The 20,100-nt window shown below is 39.9% G+C and overlaps 1 protein-coding gene across 1 annotated transcript in view; it reads left to right on the plus strand.

Moving 5' to 3' along the window:
- Positions 1–20,100, plus strand: part of LOC101161037 (alpha-2-macroglobulin-like protein 1) — an 88,938-nt gene extending 68,838 nt beyond the window's left edge. Inside the window, exons 34-36 of the mRNA XM_023961770.1 lie at positions 19,358–19,463; positions 19,536–19,575; positions 19,690–20,100. Coding sequence (XP_023817538.1) covers positions 19,358–19,463; positions 19,536–19,575; positions 19,690–19,693 — 150 coding nt within the window. The 3' untranslated portion in view covers positions 19,694–20,100. The remainder of the gene's footprint in view (positions 1–19,357; positions 19,464–19,535; positions 19,576–19,689) is intronic.

Here is a 20,100-nt window from a genome sequence, read left to right on the forward strand (position 1 = left end):
CAATAATAGGCCGATAATAATAAATGATAATAATACATCCATAATAAGTCCACAAGTCAACAACAGATTTTCCCCTTTAGAAAACAAAAACAAAGAAAAACAATTGATTTACCCTACTGATTCATGTCAGTCATCAATGTTACTCAGATGGTATGGTGCTGGGTTTCAAGCAAACAGTCTAGCCAGTCTTATCAAAATATGTTTCCCCAAAATGTTTTGAACATAGCCACACTGTATTGCTAATTGGTAACACAGTGATCCATCTGGGTTTGCTCTTGTGATAGCTAAGGCCCACTTTTTCCTTAAGTCTGAGTCCATTGGAAACCTGCAAGAAAAAGTTCAGTCACTGAGTCAGAAAATTATAAATCTATATTACTATAATAGCCTAGTCTTAGTTTAAAGACTAGGCTATTATTACGTACAAATTATACGTACATCATGCCTACATGTTAATAATAGCCCTGCAGCATCATGCATGTCAACATGTGTACGATTAATGACGCCCCTGCAGCATTAAAAGGAAAGAATTATAGTCCTTACCTGTCAAATGTTGTGCTTTCGTGGACTCATTTCTCTGATTTTGGCAGTTGAAACCCGCACAATGAACTGCAAAAAATGTGTTCACATGCATGCACTGCAGCGATGCAACTCATTGTACCATTCCCTTTGCCTGTCTGGATGGATTTGGGTTTAAGTGTGGCTTTTTGACCAAATGTGTTTAGCTGTTTTACTGTGTTTTGCTGAGTTATTTTGTCCTACTAGGCTTAAGTCTCTGCACCATGAGTGAGAGGATGATGAGTTTATATAGCACCCCTACGGTCAATTGCTGTAATGAAAATGTCAGAAAGTTCGTAAATTAATGTATGCACTCAGTGCATATTGTTTCGTTCTTTTTATTGTTATAAAATGAGCATATCTGCCGGCTCACACTTAGACATACAGCGGGAAAATAAGTATTGAACACGTCAACATTTCTGTCAAAAAACATATTTCTAATCGAGCTATTGACAATAAATTTTCACCAGATGTCGGCATCAACCCAAGTAATGCACACATAGAAAGAAATCCAAACATTCATGTCCATAAATGAAGATATGTGTAATAAAGTGAAATGGCACAGGGAATAAGTATTGAACACATGAAGAAAAGGAGGGGTAAACAGGTCTGGCAAGCCAAGAAAGCAGCTGGAGTTTGTCAGTATTCAGAAGGTTAACCTGCCCCCTATTAGTGCAAAGTAATATCAGCTGGTATAGTCCTGACTGATGCCATTTAAAAAGGTTTCTCACCAGCAAGGTGTTAGACAAGAAATATTGCATGATGGGTAAAAGCAAATAGCTGTCCAAAGACCTACACAACCTTATTGTTGCAAAACACACTGAAGGCATTGGTTACAGGAGTATTTCTAAACTTCTGAAAGTTCCAGTGAGTACCTTCGGGGCCATCATCCGGAAGTGGAAAGAACACGGCATTACCATAAACCTGCCACGGCCAGGTGCTCCTCGCAAGATTTCAGACAGAGGAGTCAGAACAATCATCAGAAGGGTTCTCCAACAGCCCAGGACAACTCGTGGAGAGCTTCAGAAAGACCTGGAATCAGCAGGTACCGTTGTTTCAAAGAAAACAATAAGTAATGCACTCAACCGCCATGGCCTCCATGCACGCACACCACGCAAGACTCCATTTTGGAAGAAGACGCATGTTGAAGCTCGTTTGGAGTTTGCGACACAACATTTGGATAAACCCATGACATTCTGGGAGAAGATACTCTGGTCAGATGAGACCAAAATTGAACTCTTCGGATGTCATAAGACACAACATGTTTGGAGGAAAAATGGCACCGCACATCACCCCCAAGACACCATACCAACAGTCAAGTTTGGAGGTGGGAGCATCATGGCGTGGGGCTGTTTTTCAGCATGTGGTACTGGTAGACTTCATATCATTGAAGGAATAATGACTGGAGAAAAGTATCGAGACATTCTTGATCAGAATCTGCTGTCTTCTGCCAGGCTGCTGAAGATGAAAAGAGGGTGGATCTTTCAGCAAGACAATGATCCCAAGCACACAGCCAAGGTAACACTCAACTGGTTGAAGAAAAAGAAAATAAAGCTGCTAGAATGGCCCAGTCAATCACCAGACTTGAATCCAAATGAAAATCTTTGGAAAGAACTGAAGATCCGGTTTCACAGAAGAGCTTCCCGGAACCTTGAAGATTTGAAGGCAGTTTGTGTGGGTGAATGGGCCAAAATCACACCTGAGCAATGTATTCGACTGGTTTCTCCATACAGGAGGCGTCTTGAGGCTGTAATCACCAACAAAGGTTTTTGCACTAAGTATTAAATGAATTTCAGTAAGCGTGTTCAATACTTATTCCCTGTGCCATTTCACTTTATTACACATAACTTCATTTATGGACATAAATGTTTGGATTTCCTTATATGTGTGCATTACTTGGGTTGATGGCGACATCTGGTGAAAATTTCGTGTCAATAGCTCGATTAGAAATATGTTTTTTGAGAGAAATGTTGACGCGTTCAATACTTATTTTCCCCGCTGTATGAGAGGTGGCAAAATTTGATAAGTTATATATATATATACAAGGAAAATGGAAACAAGATCAGAAACTTGTGCGTTTACTTTGTCTGTTCTTCTACTACAAGCAGAAACTCTTTCTTTTGCTGATGCAGCCGTGTTACTTTTTTGATGGACGTATAATCTTCATACACCGTCATTAAAACCTCAGACTCTGTCTCACTTCCGTCTCACTGAAATGTAGCGCTCTCTTTTTTTCACCACGCGTTTCCATGGTGACTCCGGAAATCGGCGATCCATTGAGAATGTATTTGTCTTTGTCTGTGTACCTGCTGTGCACGTGCATTAACCCAGGGTTACCAAGTCGAGCGTTATCACGGCAACTCATATCCGGTCTTTTCAGGTGGATTTCAGCCAGAGTTCAGGGTTAAAGTCAGGGTAGGTTAATCATGCTTCCTGGAATAGCCCCCAGGTTATGTTCAGAGCATGAGTTCCTATGGGAACTAAGCATACCCTGAAACATACCTCTGTTTTTGTAACAGAAAGGTGAGGTTATCCGCTTCCTTAGCCTCAAACTTACCTATCTAGCATAACCTGCTCTCTGGAATACCCCTAGCACTGGATCATGCTCACCCGGAAATGATGCCACAGGAACAGGAAGGCTGTGCCGGTAGAATATGTAGCCATTGGCTAATCTGCTTTAGAAGCCCGTCTACAGCTGGATGTCAGTCTCGCAAAATTCTGGATGGAAGAAATATAATGACCAGAAACACAGAGGCCAGATTTAAACCAGTCACTGGGCAGATCCAAAGAAACATTTATTTGAGGTAATAATGAGAAAAACCTGACTGATTGAAGGTCCAAGGTAAGTCTAAAAAGATTTACATGTCAGGGTTGGTGCTTGGGAAGCACAACAAAACAGGAAAAAATGCCTCACATCTCTATGTCAAAGATGTCAAAACAGCATGGTCTACCTGCAGCGAACATATCTGGTCTACCTGCAGCAAACCAAATGTCTTCATGCAGCCTGCAGGGTATCTCAAAACTCAGTTGTTTTGACATCGGTGTTGTTGTCAGACGTGTTCTGCTGAAACTCTGTAGTCTCTGTGTCTCCAGATGTTTATCCTACCACCTTCATACTTTTGCTAAACTCCAAGAACAGACCTTTGCTTCTCAGAAATTATGCAGAGCCCGCAGGTTGTCCCCCAGGCGCTGGCAAGATTGTTATTCTGGAATTAGTCTAGTATTGCTGAAGAAAAGGGAAGGGCCTGAAGGAAAAAGACCTGTCCGCTTTTGCATGTTTTCCTCAGCGTGTTCAATAAGTCGGTAGGAAGAAATGACCATTATTCAACCGGATAAAGATTAACAAAGTTTATTCCCTGATACAATATTTCTAAGACAGAGAGCGAAAAACACAGAGCTATAGCGAAGGAGAAAAGCCCCCAAGAGAAGAAGGAACATTTCCTAAAGTAAGAGTTTTATAGTGGAGTTTGTGCGTTGCTGAGTTCTTCTTCCTCTGTGCAGCAGCCAATCTTCTACCTGCAACTTGACATTGTCCTATTTTAGTGCGTCAGCCGTTCAAATGTGGGTTCCTTTTTTCAGAGAAAGAGGCTTGACCTTTTGCTGGCCCCAACTGCTTCGAGTCTGCAACGTTTGCCTTTTACTCGGTATAGCGAGGTACATTTCTTGCTGAGTGTGTGGGTGCCTGAAGTGTACCTGTGGCCTACATCCGCTTTTCTGCCTGAAAGCGGGGTCCTTATTTCCTGTTGTTCTAGACAGGCTCGGCGGTGCTTATCTGCAGGAGGAGAAGTAAGTGTCCTGTTTATTCTCAGCGCAGCCTGCACGAGCCTGACATGAAATCTCACCTGCTCATGCTCGCTGCCATCATTGCTGGATCCTACCTGCACCATGTGATGCCAGCCAGCCTCAATGAAACGTAAGTAGATTTCTACATGACAGTCAGAGTTGATTGATTTGTTTCACCTGGTTCTTTAGGTACGTGTTTCATCTGTTTAGCAGCAGACTTTTGTGCAGAAGAGCTGAAAATCACTGCTGAAAAATGATCTGAATGTGAATATGTTTCTTATTCTGTCCTCTGGTTACAGAACCTATTTGGTGACTGTCAGCTCCCATCTGACAGCAGGAAACAAGGAGACCTTGTGCGCTCTGATCCAAACCCCTACAGAGCCCGCCTCCTTGACCATCACCCTGGATCTGGACTCTTCTAGTACGAAGATCGGGCAGCTGTCTTTTAGAACTGAAATCTACCACTGCTTTCCGCTTCTGGTTTGTTTTTTAATTTCTTGAAGTCTTTTTAAATTCAATGCTACATCAGCAATTCTCAATTGATATATTTCTCATGAAGTGACCTTCAGAGGCAGAAAACAAGATAATAAAAGTACTTGTAATCCATAATGATTGTTAAAATCTGTCCTTTCTTTGTCCAGGCGGATTTTTTTTTAATGTGTTTGAAGCAAGAGCTGACATTAACCCATCAACACCGGCGCTTTTGGTCCAGAATTGGCGTTCTTTGAATAGCTATAAGTCTTCAAGTTTAACTCAATAAATGTAATTCCAACAGATTCTGAAGCTTAGAAAAAGCAGTGCATTGTTCCTTACAGCCACAAAGAAATTGTCTCCGCTTCTGAATCTGTTGGAACTACGTTAAATGTGTCAACATTTGAAGAGTTATAGTAGTTCTAAGTGTGTTTATTATTTTCTTTCACTGGCGACAGCTCCAGTGTTACAGGGTTAAGTACGTATGATTTCAGGTTTAAGATTCCCATCCAACAAAAAAAGTTGGTCTGTAAGAACCAATTTGAGACTAACCATCCAGGACATAAATAAAATAACAAAGAAGTATGTTGATTTATTATTTCAGCCAATAGGGTGAACCAATAAAAAACATCTTGCTGGTTTTGCAGTGTAGATGTTTGCATTCTATGGTTGTTGTGTTTGTTTTTGGAAAGATTTAGCTACAAAATTTTTTTTTGTGTGAATCTACCACTCTAATGTTTTAAATGTTTGCTGGTTTTGCAGGTCCCTATAGTGTCCAGCACAACTGTGGCATCCATCAGTGTGAAAATTCAGGGTAAGATGGACTCACTGAACCAGGAAACCAAAGTCCTGATAGAACCTCCTGCTTTTGTCCACATTGTCCAGACAGACAAACCCATCTACAAGCCTGGACAGACCGGTGAGTGAGTTCTGAACTTTATACAGTTTTTTGTTTTAACCCTGTATGTAAACATGTGAGTGTGATGCCTAACTGCTTTCAGACTTCCATCTCCTACATTATGGCCCAATAATTGGTTTCCCAGTGACATACAAATGACACAATGTTTGTCGAACCAATAAATACATTTTTTATTGTTGAAATAACTAAACCTCAAACCAGCAACACCATTAACAAACAGTTGACAAACCTGTTGAAAAATACATCCATGTAAAACTTGCCAATGATTCATCTGTGCAGTATTTTATTTATAATGATGAGATTTTTTCTTTTTCTTTCTCTAAAGTTCAGTTCCGGATTGTCTCCATGGATACCAACTTTATTCCCGTCAACCGCATGGTGAGATTTTGGCTTTTATTTTGAGTGTTTTTTAGTATGGGTCTGTTACTGCTGCCCAGGGGCGGAGCTAGAACATTTTATATGAAGCCGTCTGTGATTTGTAACCAGCTTAAGGTGCTTGACTGTACTTTAATAAGTTATATAACGTTAAATGTTGTTTTTGTTAACTGATGGTGTATATTGGTTAAATAATGACTAATTTATTTCTTCTCTTTCAGTATAAAGAAGTCACAATTGAGGTAAGAAATTGCATCCAGACAGTACAGCCATAACTGGGGTGACTAGATGGGAAGATCTGACCAGAGTTTTCCAGGCCAGACATGAACAGATAGAATTTGAGTCTATGTAGGGCACGTACAAAAGTAGCCTAAGCAAAGGATATTTTAACAAACTGCAGTATTGCTAAAATCACATTAAGGTAAAATATATATATATATATATATATTTAAATGTGTGCAATCTACTTATTGTTGATAATCTGCTGTGCTTTTTACAAAGAGAAAGAATGAGTTTGCTTTCAGTCGAGTCGGTGAAAATTTCCCAGAATCACGTTTATTAGATTGATGATAAAGTGGGCAAATGAAGTGAGATGCAAAGTGCATCAATATCTGTAAATAATACTAAAGTTTAATTTGTGAGAGTTGGTCTAAAAATCTTTAAAAACGTTTTTTAAAATAATAATATATTTCCGATCCAGCTAAAAAATGAACAGATGTTTCTGTGTAAAGGCCAACTGATCTGTTTAGAAAATTTGAGAATCATCTCTCATCACTGAATCAACTTGAAAAGACAAACCGACTAAGATACTTGAACCATCAGCACATCTGTGCACATTTGCGTCATGCTGTACTTTATACATGATCTAAAAGACTTCTTTAATCACAGGTCACATTTGTAACTAGTTAGTTCTTGTTTAACTATCAATTGAACTTGCTTAACAATGTGGTTCCATAACTTACTTGATTGGACCTAGTGGTTTTATCAAAAATCTGTACCGGCTCCAGTTACTTTCATTGCTTTAGCCTTCCTGGCAAAGTTAACTTAGTGCTGCCCTACTGTGTTAGTGTTGATCAAAGATGCACAAAGGGCTTAGTACACATTTAAAAACACAAAAACTCGAAATTTTTGATTGAACATTTTTTTATAAGCATTCATTTTTTAAAACAGGATCCCAACTCAAACCGCATCGCTCAATGGTTGGACAAGTCCATTGACAGAGGCATTCTTGACCTTTCTCACCCCACCATTGCTGAAGCTGCACAAGGAATCTATGTGATATCTGCTAAGACAGACAAAGGAGAAACGATTTCCCACAACTTTGAGATCAAAGAATATGGTAAAGACTAGTGAGAGGTATAGTCTAGCAATAAAATGCCATCAGTTTCCTCAATCATAACTTTTATGTTTTGTCTGCAATAGTTTTGCCAAAGTTTGAAGTGACTGTAAACCTGCCCAGTGTGATCACCATCCTGGATGATGAAGTAACACTGAAGATCTGCGGAAAGTGAGTGTCCGTCAATAATTAAAAATGCTTAATGGGTTATTTTTGTATATAGGTAATTTAAAACAAAATGTGTTAGCGCAGATACACCTATGGGAAACCAGTTCTGGGCTCAGTCAAAGCTGAGTTTTGCAGACATTTAAACCAGTATTCTTGGTTGCCGTCCCCAAAACAGGATTACATCTGCAAGACATTCGAACTTTCTGTGAGTATTCATATGAACTATTTTACTTAATGTCCTTGAACGTCACATATCTGAAAACTCACCTTTTTAAAAAAAAAATCTGCAGACTGCTAAAAATGGATGCGCCACACAAAACGTAGCCTTGGCAGGCTTTGCCATGAATACATACAACGATTTTGACTCATTTGAGGTGAAGGCTGAACTAGAGGAGTTTGGTACAGGTATGTTGTGGCACACCTGGGTTTTGCTGTTCGAGCTACTAGCACTAACTCCTAATAAGCTTTGATCTGTCTGCTGTCACACAGGTGTCATTCTTAAGGCCAGTGGAAGTGCCAGCTTCACCACTCAGATCAGAACCGTCTCCTTTGAGGACCTACCCTCTTCTTACAAGCCGGGCCTCCCGCTCGAGGGAAAGGTAATCATTAGCATGCAAGTATATTTTGAAAATCACACCAGATGACTTGAATTAGGTCACATGTTTTACTAGAATGTTTGATACTTTGTACAAGATGACTCCCTTTGTACAAAACCCTGCTAGTTGTTTTTCCCATTTTACTTTTCAACAACTCAACTTGTACCCTGCCTTTGTCAAACAGAGGCTGGGATAAAGCTCTAGCAACCCCATGAACCCAAAAAGAATTAAGCAGATGTGGAAAAGGGCTGGATGGGTTTTAGCTATCCTCTGGGGGAGAAGTGGGCTGCAACTGTTCTTAGGAACCATTTGGTGGGTCAACAACCCCATCCAACCTATTAATCAGGACTGTCAATCACAGAAGCATTTTGTTCTGTTTTTAAAGTTTGATGTTTCTCTGGGTTTACTTCAGCATTGAAGCTTTGGAAAATCAGTGTGCTGCTAACACCTTTGGTTCAGAACCTTGTTAGTTAATCCATCTTTTGACCTTTGACACCTGGAATAATCATGAAGGCCCACATGTTTACCTAACAAATAACCCTCACCCCTTTGTGAAGCATTTAGCTTCAAGTAATTATGTCAAAGCAATCTCTTTTTTTACTTCAATCTTTCTTTCTTTTTTTGCAGATCAAAGTGACTGGTGCAGATGGCAGTCCCATCGCAAACCAAGCAGTCTACTTGTATGTTGTAGACTCACTAGAATTCACCCTCTATACAGATCAGAAAGGAATCGCTGTGTTTTCTCTGGACACATCCTCGTGGTCGGAATCAGTCTCTCTGTCGGTTAGTGGTGACCTTTTGCAGTTGCTTGTTGCTTTCTGCACTAAACGGGTCTGATGTTGGACCAATAATCCAAAAGGAAGATATGAAAGGAGTATATCACAGTATAACTCTAGTGTTGGATCTTGTTGTCTTAACAGGCAACCACCATAATAAAAAGAAAAAATGAACAAACTGTTCCTGAAGTACGGTTTCCTGACTATGGGACGGACTACCAGTGTGTTAAAAGATTTTACTCTCAGAGCAAGAGCTTTGTGGGGTTTAGTGAGAACACCGTGGATATACCATGCAAGAAAAATGGATTCCTGCTGGCTCAATACATCATCCAGGGGGAGGATCTACAGAAAGGGCAACGATTTCTTAACTTCTATTACCTGGTAAGTTCATCTCATTTTGTTATTTTAGAGTTTAACCAAGTGATACAACATCCCATAATGTAATCTAGAACCTTAGCTAAAAGGTTCAATTACTATCAAAACATGCATTAAATCCCAAGTCATTTTTGTCGTGTTGTTTTTCTCTGTAGGTGCAGTCCAAAGGTTCCATTGTGCAGCAGGGCACTGTCCAAGTGGCGGTTAAAGATAGAACAGGTACAAACCTAAGTTTTGAGTCTAAGATTATATTCTAACATCAAGCTAATGATAAGTTTGAGCAATTTGAATGACAAAACTTTACCTAATGTATTGCATCATAGTGTTGGGAGAACTCAGATAGATGGCTTTATTTTTAAATGTTTCTCCAGTCATCAAAGGAACGATAAAGATCCCCCTCGCCAATGTCACAGACCTGGCTCCAATTGCCCAGGTGGTGGTTTACACAATGATATCAAGTGGAGAAGTTGTTGCAGACAGCAGGGACTTCCCCATTCAGCTTTGCCTCAACAACAAGGTACTGAATGTCATTTTAAACTGGACTCCTTAAAAGTCGGGACTTGATGTGCTGTGTTTGAACTATCTTCTTTGTCTCCTGTGCAGGTGACCTTGAAGTTCTCGGCTGTCCAGGAGCTTCCAGGAGCAAAGACCACATTGACTCTGCGGGCTCGGTCTGGCTCCCTCTGCTCTGTCAGAGCCATTGACCAGAGCGTCCTCCTTCTCAAGTCAGAGGAGGAGCTCACAGTTGACTATGTACGAATTTCCCCCCAATATTTCTGCACTTTGACCTCAGAGTTAGTACTGTTTTCTCCAGATTCATGGTCTGGTTTGCTTACAGGTCTACAACCAGCTGCCCATCAAGAAAATGTGGGGATATGACTATCAGGTTAAGGACCACCCCTTCAACCACTGCTTTTCTAGACCATGGCCAAGACCGATTCCACTGGAGCCCGCACTCCTGCCCAGAGGTCGACGTGATACGGTTTCACACCATTCTCCCTTTAAAAAGGGCAATGATGTTTACACCATCTTCAAAGTAAAGTCATTTACTTTTCTTATTAATTTCAGCAAATATTACTAAGGTTCAAGCATAATTATTCAAATTTTTGGAGTTTCATTTTATTTTATGCAGTTTTAGATCAAGTTGAGTTTGCTTTCGGACTCCCTTTCCTTTTCTGATGTGAATCACAAAATGTGATCATATTGTTTATGTATCTTTTGATGTCAAAACATGTCCATCCAATCATACCAGTAACGTTTGAGTCCTGCTGTTTTTTTACTCTGTGCCTAATTTCAAGTTGATTCATATAAGCGTTCTTGACCCTTTGCTGTTCTTTTGGTTTTTTCTTCTTCAGAACATTGGGATCAAAATAATTACAAACTCTGATGTGAGAGCACCCAGATCTTGCTGTACCTATGCACCTGGTAGGAGACATTTTTTTGAAGTAATGGTAAACGGCGCAAAAATATTTGAATAGTAATTCTTGAAACATGCAAAGATGCTTGTTCATCAACCAACAAGCAAACCAAAAATGTGTTGAGCTTCTTCTTAAAGTGGGTTTATTGTTTTCTTTTGTGCTCTTTCAACTTGGCCTTTAGAGATATTTGGTATGCAGTCAGGGATGAGCATGCCAGCCCCAGCACCAGAGGGAGAGAAAACGGAGACCATAAGAACATATTTCCCTGAAACCTGGATCTGGGACCTGGTTTCTGTGGGGTAAAAGAAACTCTAAATTGTCTAATTGTTGCTTATCATCACCTTCTTAAAATAATTGCATGAGTCATGTTTTCACATATTTCAGGAAATGCAAAAACCTAAACAGCTATTTGAATATATAATAGTTGCTAAAAACTTTAATCAAATTTAGCTATGAAAACAGATGCCTGTTGACATACAATCAACAAAGTTACCCAAACATGGAACATGGGAGAATTAAATGACTTAGGCCAATTTTTAATCATGCCTTTGTGATTCAGGCAATTTGAAGCCTTCTATTCTATTATGAATAAAACATTACTAACAAACTAAGTGAACATAATGCTTAGGAGGAATGAGCAATTATTCAATTCTCTTTCCAGCTTTTCATTGTGGGGTTTTTGTCTAATGCCTATTAGTGTGGGAAATTGTGAAAGAATTGATGGGTTTCATTGACTGGAGATTCTAGAACTTTCTTCTTGATCGTCAAAGCACACAGAAACAATTGTATCCATACCAATGACCCATTTGACATCTGTATCCTTTATGGCAGTTCTTTTCACACAGAGGCTTCTGAGAGGGACAGTCTCAATGGACCTTGCCATCACTGCTAAATTGAACAGTTGGATATCAAGCTTTTTCGCCTGTCGCCTGAAGAAAGATCTATTAAGTTACAGGAACCCATTGTGCTTGCGCACTTTCACATGTTAAGGGGTTAGGCTTATACTTGCAATTATACTTACTTACTTGGAAATGTAATTACATTGGGGTGAAAATATCTGCTATCTATTTTTTTTCAATAGTATTATGAATTATTTCACACTTCATTCGGAAGACCCTCAACAAGGTATTTCTGAGTTATTAGTACCCCATATTTCTTTGCAAGCTCAGAGTTTGCTTTCGCCACACACGCATTGGGATTGTGATAACGGCAACCATCACTTCACACCATGATCTCCTTGAGTTATGGAAAGCCTTTGATGAGACCTTCAAAATGACAATACTAAAGATGAGCAAATACCTCACTACACTGGTCACCTTCTGATTTGTCCCAAATGTAGCAGTAGCTTTCTTTGAACCCAAGTTAAACAGGATGAAGGTATGGCAGTTTAGATTAGCATTTTAGACTGCTGGCTTGGGTTTTTGGACACAGTAGCACAGCTTGCAAGTTCATTGCCCAAAGAAAGTTCTCATCATTGACAGAATCCTTGCCCTGAGACTTCTCTTGCCTTGCTTCATCTTCTTGGAGACACATCAGTCAAATACATCCCTACTAATATTCCTGTGTTTTAATGAAACACAAAAGTCCCAATGATCTTTTCGCAAAATAAATACACAATAGTTCTCACAGAAAACGTTGTGAAATATTGGACTCCAACAGCCCTCACTCAAGAAGCAGCCTTCTGTTAGTACTCACAATGTGGTTTGGAGATGGTTTTACCTGGGTAAAGGAACTTCTAGCTCTGCTTCTGCAGTATAGTGTGAATCAACACTGGGCAGGTCCCTCAAGCCATTTTTAATGAAATCCTTGACTTCAGGTTCAACCTTTATCTGCTTGTCTCTGTTATGTCCAGGTTTAGATGGGGCCGGTGCATGTTTTTCACACTCAGTGAGATTGTTCAACCATTTTTTTTCATGTTTTTTTCCATCTTTAAGCTTCAGTTGGTAGAAAAATGTTGATCTGCACCAGGAACCCTCAACAACATCTTTTGTTTTATGTTAATTTTTGTGACCTAAGTGGTGACGTAAGACTGGCCGTATGACTCTTTAAAAAGGTATGATTACTATGAGAAACATTATCTTGCTATCATCTTGTCTATTTTATTAAGCTACATTTAGGATTCCCATAATGGTTTGCAAGTTGCCTTAAGACATAGCAGAAAAGCTTACTATTACACCAGTTAAATCATGTTATGGTAACTCATATAACATCTAACTAAAAAGCACAGATATGAACAGGGTCTTTTGGGATTCTTTTCAGCTTGTAGATTGTAATACAGTATGAAAATGATAATTGAATTATGTACTGCTGAGAAAATGAGACATCAAAATCCTACTGTTCATTCAAACATTGTTTGATAAGTCATAATTTCACTTCTAAAAGCCACTAAAAGCTATTTTTACTTTTTTCATTTTTAACAAAAGAAATGATCAAAAGATGAAATCTTATGGAACATTTTTAGCCTAGTGTTTAGCATAGTAACAGTTTTTACCTACCAATATGGGAAAAGCCCTAAATAATGGAAATAACCGCGAAATCTGAAAAAAAAGAAAAAATATCTAATTCACGAATCAGCATCCATCATGAAATGCTTATAAAATTGCCTAAATCCCATTGACTCATTACTTAGGCACAATAAAACGGCCTAAGTCACACTCTTGAGATGAAAAATTCTATTTTAGGGGTAGAATAGCATGTTTTGTTTAACTGAGGATGGTGGTGGAGGATTCATGGTATGGGTTTGTGTTTGCTGCAGCAACACTTTAACTCCCTATAGTCAATGAGGAGATCACAGCCAACTTGTTGTGCCATTATATTCTTGCATCAAAACCACAAAGGGTGTCATGTTTAATGTAACTCTGTTTAATGTCTTAAACAAGAAGGGCCAATATGAGTAAGTCAAAGGTTTGATGCATGATTTTCTTCATGAAAGGAATTGGGAATCTATCTCCATTTGACATCTTGTTGGTTCTTTGATGCAGATCCAGTGGATCGACCAGTTTGGTGAAGTCCGTCCCTGACACCATCACTAAGTGGGCAGCCGGAGCTTTCTGTGTGTCTCCTGCTGGCTTTGGCGTTGCTCCCAACGTTAGACTAACAGCTTTCCAGCCTTTCTTTGTCAGCCTCACTCTGCCCTACTCTGTCGTCAGAGGAGAGGTGTTCACTCTCAAAGCCACCGTCTTCAACTACCTCCCCAAATGCATCATGGTAAACAGTTTCCTCGGTTCTCAAAAAAGAATCTGTTTTTGTTTTGATCAATTCTTGAATCTGTGTATTCTTCTTCTGATCTGAATTTTTTCTTTCCTTTGCAGGTGAAGGCAACTTTGGTCAAGTCTGATCAGTTCACCTTCAAGAACTGTGATGGCTGCGTCTACAGCAGTGTGTGTCTGTGTGCAGAGGAGAGCAAGACCTTCTCCTGGATTGTGACGCCAACTGCTCTAGGTAGTGTTGGATGGACAAACACGAGTACAATCTCCAAACAAACACTCCCCCTTTAGTTTTAGTCCTTCAAGGTCCTGTTCTTGAAGATCTTTAGAGAATGTGTGAAGGAACCACCAAACTGCAGGGAAATGGAAAGAGGCTTTCCTGTGTCTGTGACTGAGAAAAGGACATTCATTGGCAAACAATGCTTTTGTGCCAACAGGTGATGTGACTCTGAAGGTTAGCGCTGAGGCTGAGAAGAGCAACAAGAAATGTGGCACAGAGGTGGTCACAGTCCCCACCATGGGTCAGGTCGACACTGTGATTACCACGCTTCTGGTAGAGGTTAGTACCCTCCCTAAAAAATCAGGTTCTTACAGCTAAACACCAATAATCCCAAATGTGCGCTGAATTTCTTTTTGAATTTGAATTTGAATTTGAATTTCTATCTATTGATAGTTGAACTGATAGTATTCTTACATGAAGGTCTGATTTTTCATTCTTTCTGCTAGGCTGAAGGAGTCCCACAGATGGTCAGCCACAACGCTCTCCTGTGTCCTGCAAGTAAGACGGAAATGGATCATTTGGACATTTTCTTAAAATGATCGCAATTTTGACTGTATTTGGGAAAAATACATACATTTTTTAAAGTCTTCTGATTTTTTTCTCTCTCTCTGCTCTTGTTAGAAGGACCAGTGAGTAAGAAAATCTCTCTTGAGCTTCCTGAAGATTTTGTGAATGGATCAGAGAGAGCATCTGTGTCTGTTGTGGGTCAGTAAAACATGTTCAGAAGTGGATGGAGAGAGCCAGAACCAGTCTAGGATTTTCTGACGTCTCTTCTGGGTTTTACAGGTGATCTGATGGGCCGGGCCATGAAGAACCTAGACAAACTCTTGGCCATGCCGTATGGCTGTGGAGAACAAAACATGTTGCTGTTTGCTCCGAACATCTTTATCCTCGACTATCTGAAGAGCACTGGTCAGCTGAAAGAGTCAACTTGGAAGATGGCTGTAGGCTACTTGGAGAGCGGTGAGAGTCACCAAAAACTCCTCCATATGTTTTTATGTTTTGATAGAAATGTCAGAAAAAGCAGAATAACAACTGAATTTTTACTTGTGTGCATTTAGGATATCAGAGGGAGCTCAGTTACAAGCGTTATGATGGTTCCTACAGCCCTTTTGGAATGAGTGACCGATCTGGAAACACCTGGTGAGGAAGTTTCTGTGTTTATTTTCATTGTATCTTTTTTACTGTGTGACTTCACTGACATTATTCAACCATCAAGGCTCTATGGAGGAGGCAAGAAAGTAGTCATGTCACATTTTGAAGCCCTAAGTTATGTACACAGCAGGCATGTGACATGTTCAAGAATGTGCTAAACACGGGTCCTTGAATGTGTTTATAACCCCTGTATACACTGGACAAACAGGGAGGGCCTTCATCTGATTTTTCTACTGTTTACTAGCACATGTCCGCCACCTACTGTTGAAAGGGTTAAATGTTGAAGTGGATCTTGCTCCAGGCTTTTACTTTCAAAGCTCTATTCAAGTATACGAAAGACTTGGTGTCATAGAATTCTGTCTGGGCACAAACCACAATCAATAATAATCTCTCCTCTAATTAGGAAATTAGACAATCAGATGGTAGTTTGTGTGGACATCCTACAGGTACGTGCATAACACCTTCACAGCATGTGCAGGTAGCCTTTGCCTGGGGTCATTATGGGCCAGTACTTGCACTTTACCAATGACTAGAGTGTGATGTAAGAGGATCATACAGCAGCATCACCAACTTACTTTAGGCTTACAAATACTTCACAATACATTCATCACACACAACAATGGTACTTTCCATTTTCTTGTCCCTTGAGGTGTCCATACGAGCCTCAAGGGAACTGCAAGACACACCTGCGGTTCCCTTAAGATGAAGCTGCTCTGCTCCATGACCCTCCATGGGCCCGGAAAACCCCCAAACCCTCAGCACTTGTATGGGACAACACCCGAACAGGTGCAAGTGACTAAGGATTAGGGTTCAAATGTTGTTAAAAATAAAAGCCTAAAAATGAAACAAAATCCATTTGAGATTGATATCTGAGCACCAAAATAAATACAATAAACTAATGTTGATGTTAGCATTTGTGATCTTAACTTCTTTGGAAATAATTCAAGAATAAGATTTGATGTAAATCACAGATGTAGTGACAACAGTAATGATTGAAATGAACATGGTCTTTGCTTCAACAAGTAAAAACTTAATGGGGCCTGACACAAAGCCTTGTGGAACTCCACATGACAGATATGTTGTCCAATAAATATGTTGCAACAAATGAATATAGAATCCCAGTTAGATCAAAAATGCCATAGTTACAAAGTCCTTCCTTGAATGTTAAGGTTTTATGGTATTGTTTAAACTTATTTTTTTGTTTGTTTACTATCCAGGAGATTTCAATATTCTGTTAGCCTGTCATGAGCTGAGGATGTTGGACCATCATATTTTCTGATGCACTTGCTTTCCACTTTAACCACCTTTCGTGTGATGTGTATTTTGACTTCTCTTTCTGTAGGCTCACCACTTTTGTCATGAAATCCTTCAACGCTGCAAAACAGTACATCTTTGTGGACCAGACGTACATCGAAGATGCCAGAACTTGGCTGTCTGGACTCCAGAAGCTTGATGGATGCATTCAGTCTGTTGGGAAACTCTTCCACAACGGCATGAAGGTTTGGAACTTCAATTAAACTGTGATTGTTTTGGGTTCATTCATGTAACTAAAAAATATTTTCAAAGTATATTTTGTCACGCCTGTCCCATTTCCAGGGGGGAGTGAGTAATGACGTGTCCCTGACGGCCTACGTTGCTGCTGCCATGCTGGAGCTGGATGGAAACGCCACAGTGAGCCCTAAACCTAACCCCTACTAACTCAACTGGAAAAAAAGTCTTTGAAATATTTGTTGTGAAACTTGAAAAGCAATAATTTCTTATCATTGTACAAAAAAAGAAACAGAATGTTTAAAATATCTTACAAGCTCAAAAATGTCAGTTTCAGTACATTGAGCCTGCTAAATAGTTAGAAGATTAATTCTTCTTTAGAGGCATGACTACAAGGGTCCATATATTTAAAATACAATGATGCAAATCCTCAAAGTGAAGTGTCAAATTATAGAAAAATCCCATTTTAGTTTCTTCAGATGTTGTTTGTTTCATGTTGGGGTTTTATTAAACCCTATCTGTAGAGATTGTCCATTGAAAATTACTATTAACTCTCACATGGGGTTGTTATTCCTTTACAAAAAATATACTACCGTTCCTGAAATCTCACAAGGTTAAAATCTGTCCAATCAGGTGTTTAATGAGGGCCCTTTTAAATTATTGTAATTTTAGTCTTTAATCTATGTGATTAAACAACTAGACTGGCAGTGTAGAATTCTGTTTTGTTCATCTGGTATTGATGTCAAGGGACTGACATGAATGGGATGCAAGTTGCAAGACACAAGTACACATAATCTGTATAAATATAATGCATTATTCATTCACTATTGTTAATCTTCATGGACTAAACTTCACCTTGTCGTGTGCATTTTTACCCAGAATCCAGTGGTTCAGAACTGCCTGAAATGTCTGAGAACTGCAGTGTCGGGTAAAATAACCAATCTGTACACCGTCGCCCTGCTGTCCTACACCTACACCCTGGCTGGAGACCAGGACATGAGGAGCAAACTCGTCACCCTCCTGGACCAGAAGTCCATCAATGAAGGTAAGACAGAAGATCAAGACTTTCAACAGTGGCAAAAAGCTGCTTAAAAGACATGTCGCAGACAATGTGATATTGGTAAAATGGAAAAAAAAAATAACTTGGCTCTGAATTATAAAGTCATCTGCCCAACTCTAAGAAGTGGCTAATAAAAAGAATCATCACAAATATGACCCCCACCTTGATGGAGCTCTGCAGATTTTATACTGTTTTATTTGTTATTTAATACTATGACTTCAAATGAAAGCAGGATAGATGGGATGACCCACATGAAAATCATTTGTTTTTGGATTCCAGGAGGTACTCGTCACTGGAAGAGAGATGGTGCTCCTGAAACAGGACTGGACTCAGTGGAGGTGGAGATGACATCCTATGTGCTCTTGGCTCTGCTTTCCGGTCCATCTCTGCCAGGCTTTGGTTTGGATTATGCCGCCGGCATCGTGTATTGGCTCGCTCAGCAGCAGAATCCGTTTGGCGGCTTCTCGTCCACACAGGTAGCTCCTCCTACATTCATGTGGCGCTAACAAAGAGGCTTGAAGAGCAGTCCCTCACTGCAACTTTTTTGCTGCACAGGACACAGTCGTGGCCCTCCAAGCTCTGGCCAAGTATGCTACTGCCACCTTCAGTCTGGAAGGCAGTACTACAGTCACTGTGACTTCAGTGGGTGGTCTGAACAAATACTTCACTGTAAATAAGGACAACAGACTGCTTTACCAAGAGGAGAAACTGACTGAGATTCCTGGAGAGTACACAATTAAAGCTGAGGGTCAGAGTTGTGTGCTGCCACAGGTACAGACAAGTAGAAATCAATCACAGTCATGGAAGTCCATGTGTTCAGAGAATGTGCTGTTGATGGTTTAAATGTTGTCTTTCCAGATCTCTTTGTTCTACAACATCCCCCCTCCTTCCGACTTTTCTGCCTTTCAAATCTCTACCAACACTAGTGGTCGATGTGACATTCCCCGACCAGAGTTCATGCTCTTTGTGCACGTTGAGTAAGTAGAAATCATCTTTAAACCCAAAGTGTATCAAAAGCATAATGCCTCTTTAGATGTTCTGGTTCTGTTTGAGAGTTCTGCTGGGTTTGATTCCCACAGGTTTCAGGGCAGACGAGAGGAAACCAACATGGTGGTGATCAACATTAAGCTGCTGTCTGGTTACATTCTGCAGGACAACTCTTTGAAAATGGTGAGACAACATCCTTGCTAGTCCAGACTAGCTTTTCTTATTTGTGTTGACAACATGTGTGTTTGTGTCACAGCTGAAGGAAAGCCGCTTGGTGAAGCGTGTGGACGTAGAGGAAGGTTACATCAACATCTACCTGGACGGGGTAAGAAGCTTTGAAGCTTTGTGGTTCATGAAGCATTTGGTTGTTTTGTATTCTCATGCATGTGTCCCTGTTTGTACTTTGCAGTTAAAGAAGGGTCAGAAAGAGACTTTCGATGTGATCCTGGAGGAGGATCAGCAGGTCGGAAACCTGAAACCAGCCGTGGTCAAAGTCTACGATTACTATCAGACAAGTACGACTCTCTGCTGACTCCATCTTTGACTGTTGTTGTTTCCTTTCTGATGTTTTTCACTTTACGTTTCAGGTGATGAGGCGGTCACTGATTACACTTCTCCCTGCAATAAGTGAGTAACACTGCACTTATTATGAAATGTAGAACCTCTCATTATCTCACATAATGAATCATTGTTCCTCTTTATCCATTCAGTTTTAATGTTGGTGTATATTTTTTTCTGCAGATGAAAGCTCTGATATCCATCTGTGATGGGAGTTACAGCCCTGGAGGAAGTGTTTAAACCAAAATAAGAAAAGCACATACAGTAAAAAACATGTCACTCTGTTGTGAAGAAGTAACAGCAGTAACAAAGTTGAAATCTTTTTGGTGAATTTTTCCTTTTTGGGTTGTTCTTTTAAGCCTCTTTCTTTTTTGTCATTTCCTTTTTAGACGTTGTGTGATGTGCTGGCCTTTTAAGCTTTTTCTGCTAGGACTCAAAACCAGCAGTTGGAGTCTGTTGTTAAGTTTGTGGTGGACAGTTTGTCTCATCATTAACAGCATTCACTGATAAGCTGTGTTGATCAATATTTCTCTTGCTTCCACATTTTTTGGTGGTCCAACTTCATCTGTTTCTGTGGAAATATTTGAATAAAAA

This window comes from Oryzias latipes, chromosome 2 (assembly GCF_002234675.1).
Source record: "Oryzias latipes chromosome 2, ASM223467v1".
In the NCBI taxonomy this organism is placed as follows: Eukaryota; Metazoa; Chordata; class Actinopteri; order Beloniformes; family Adrianichthyidae; genus Oryzias; species Oryzias latipes.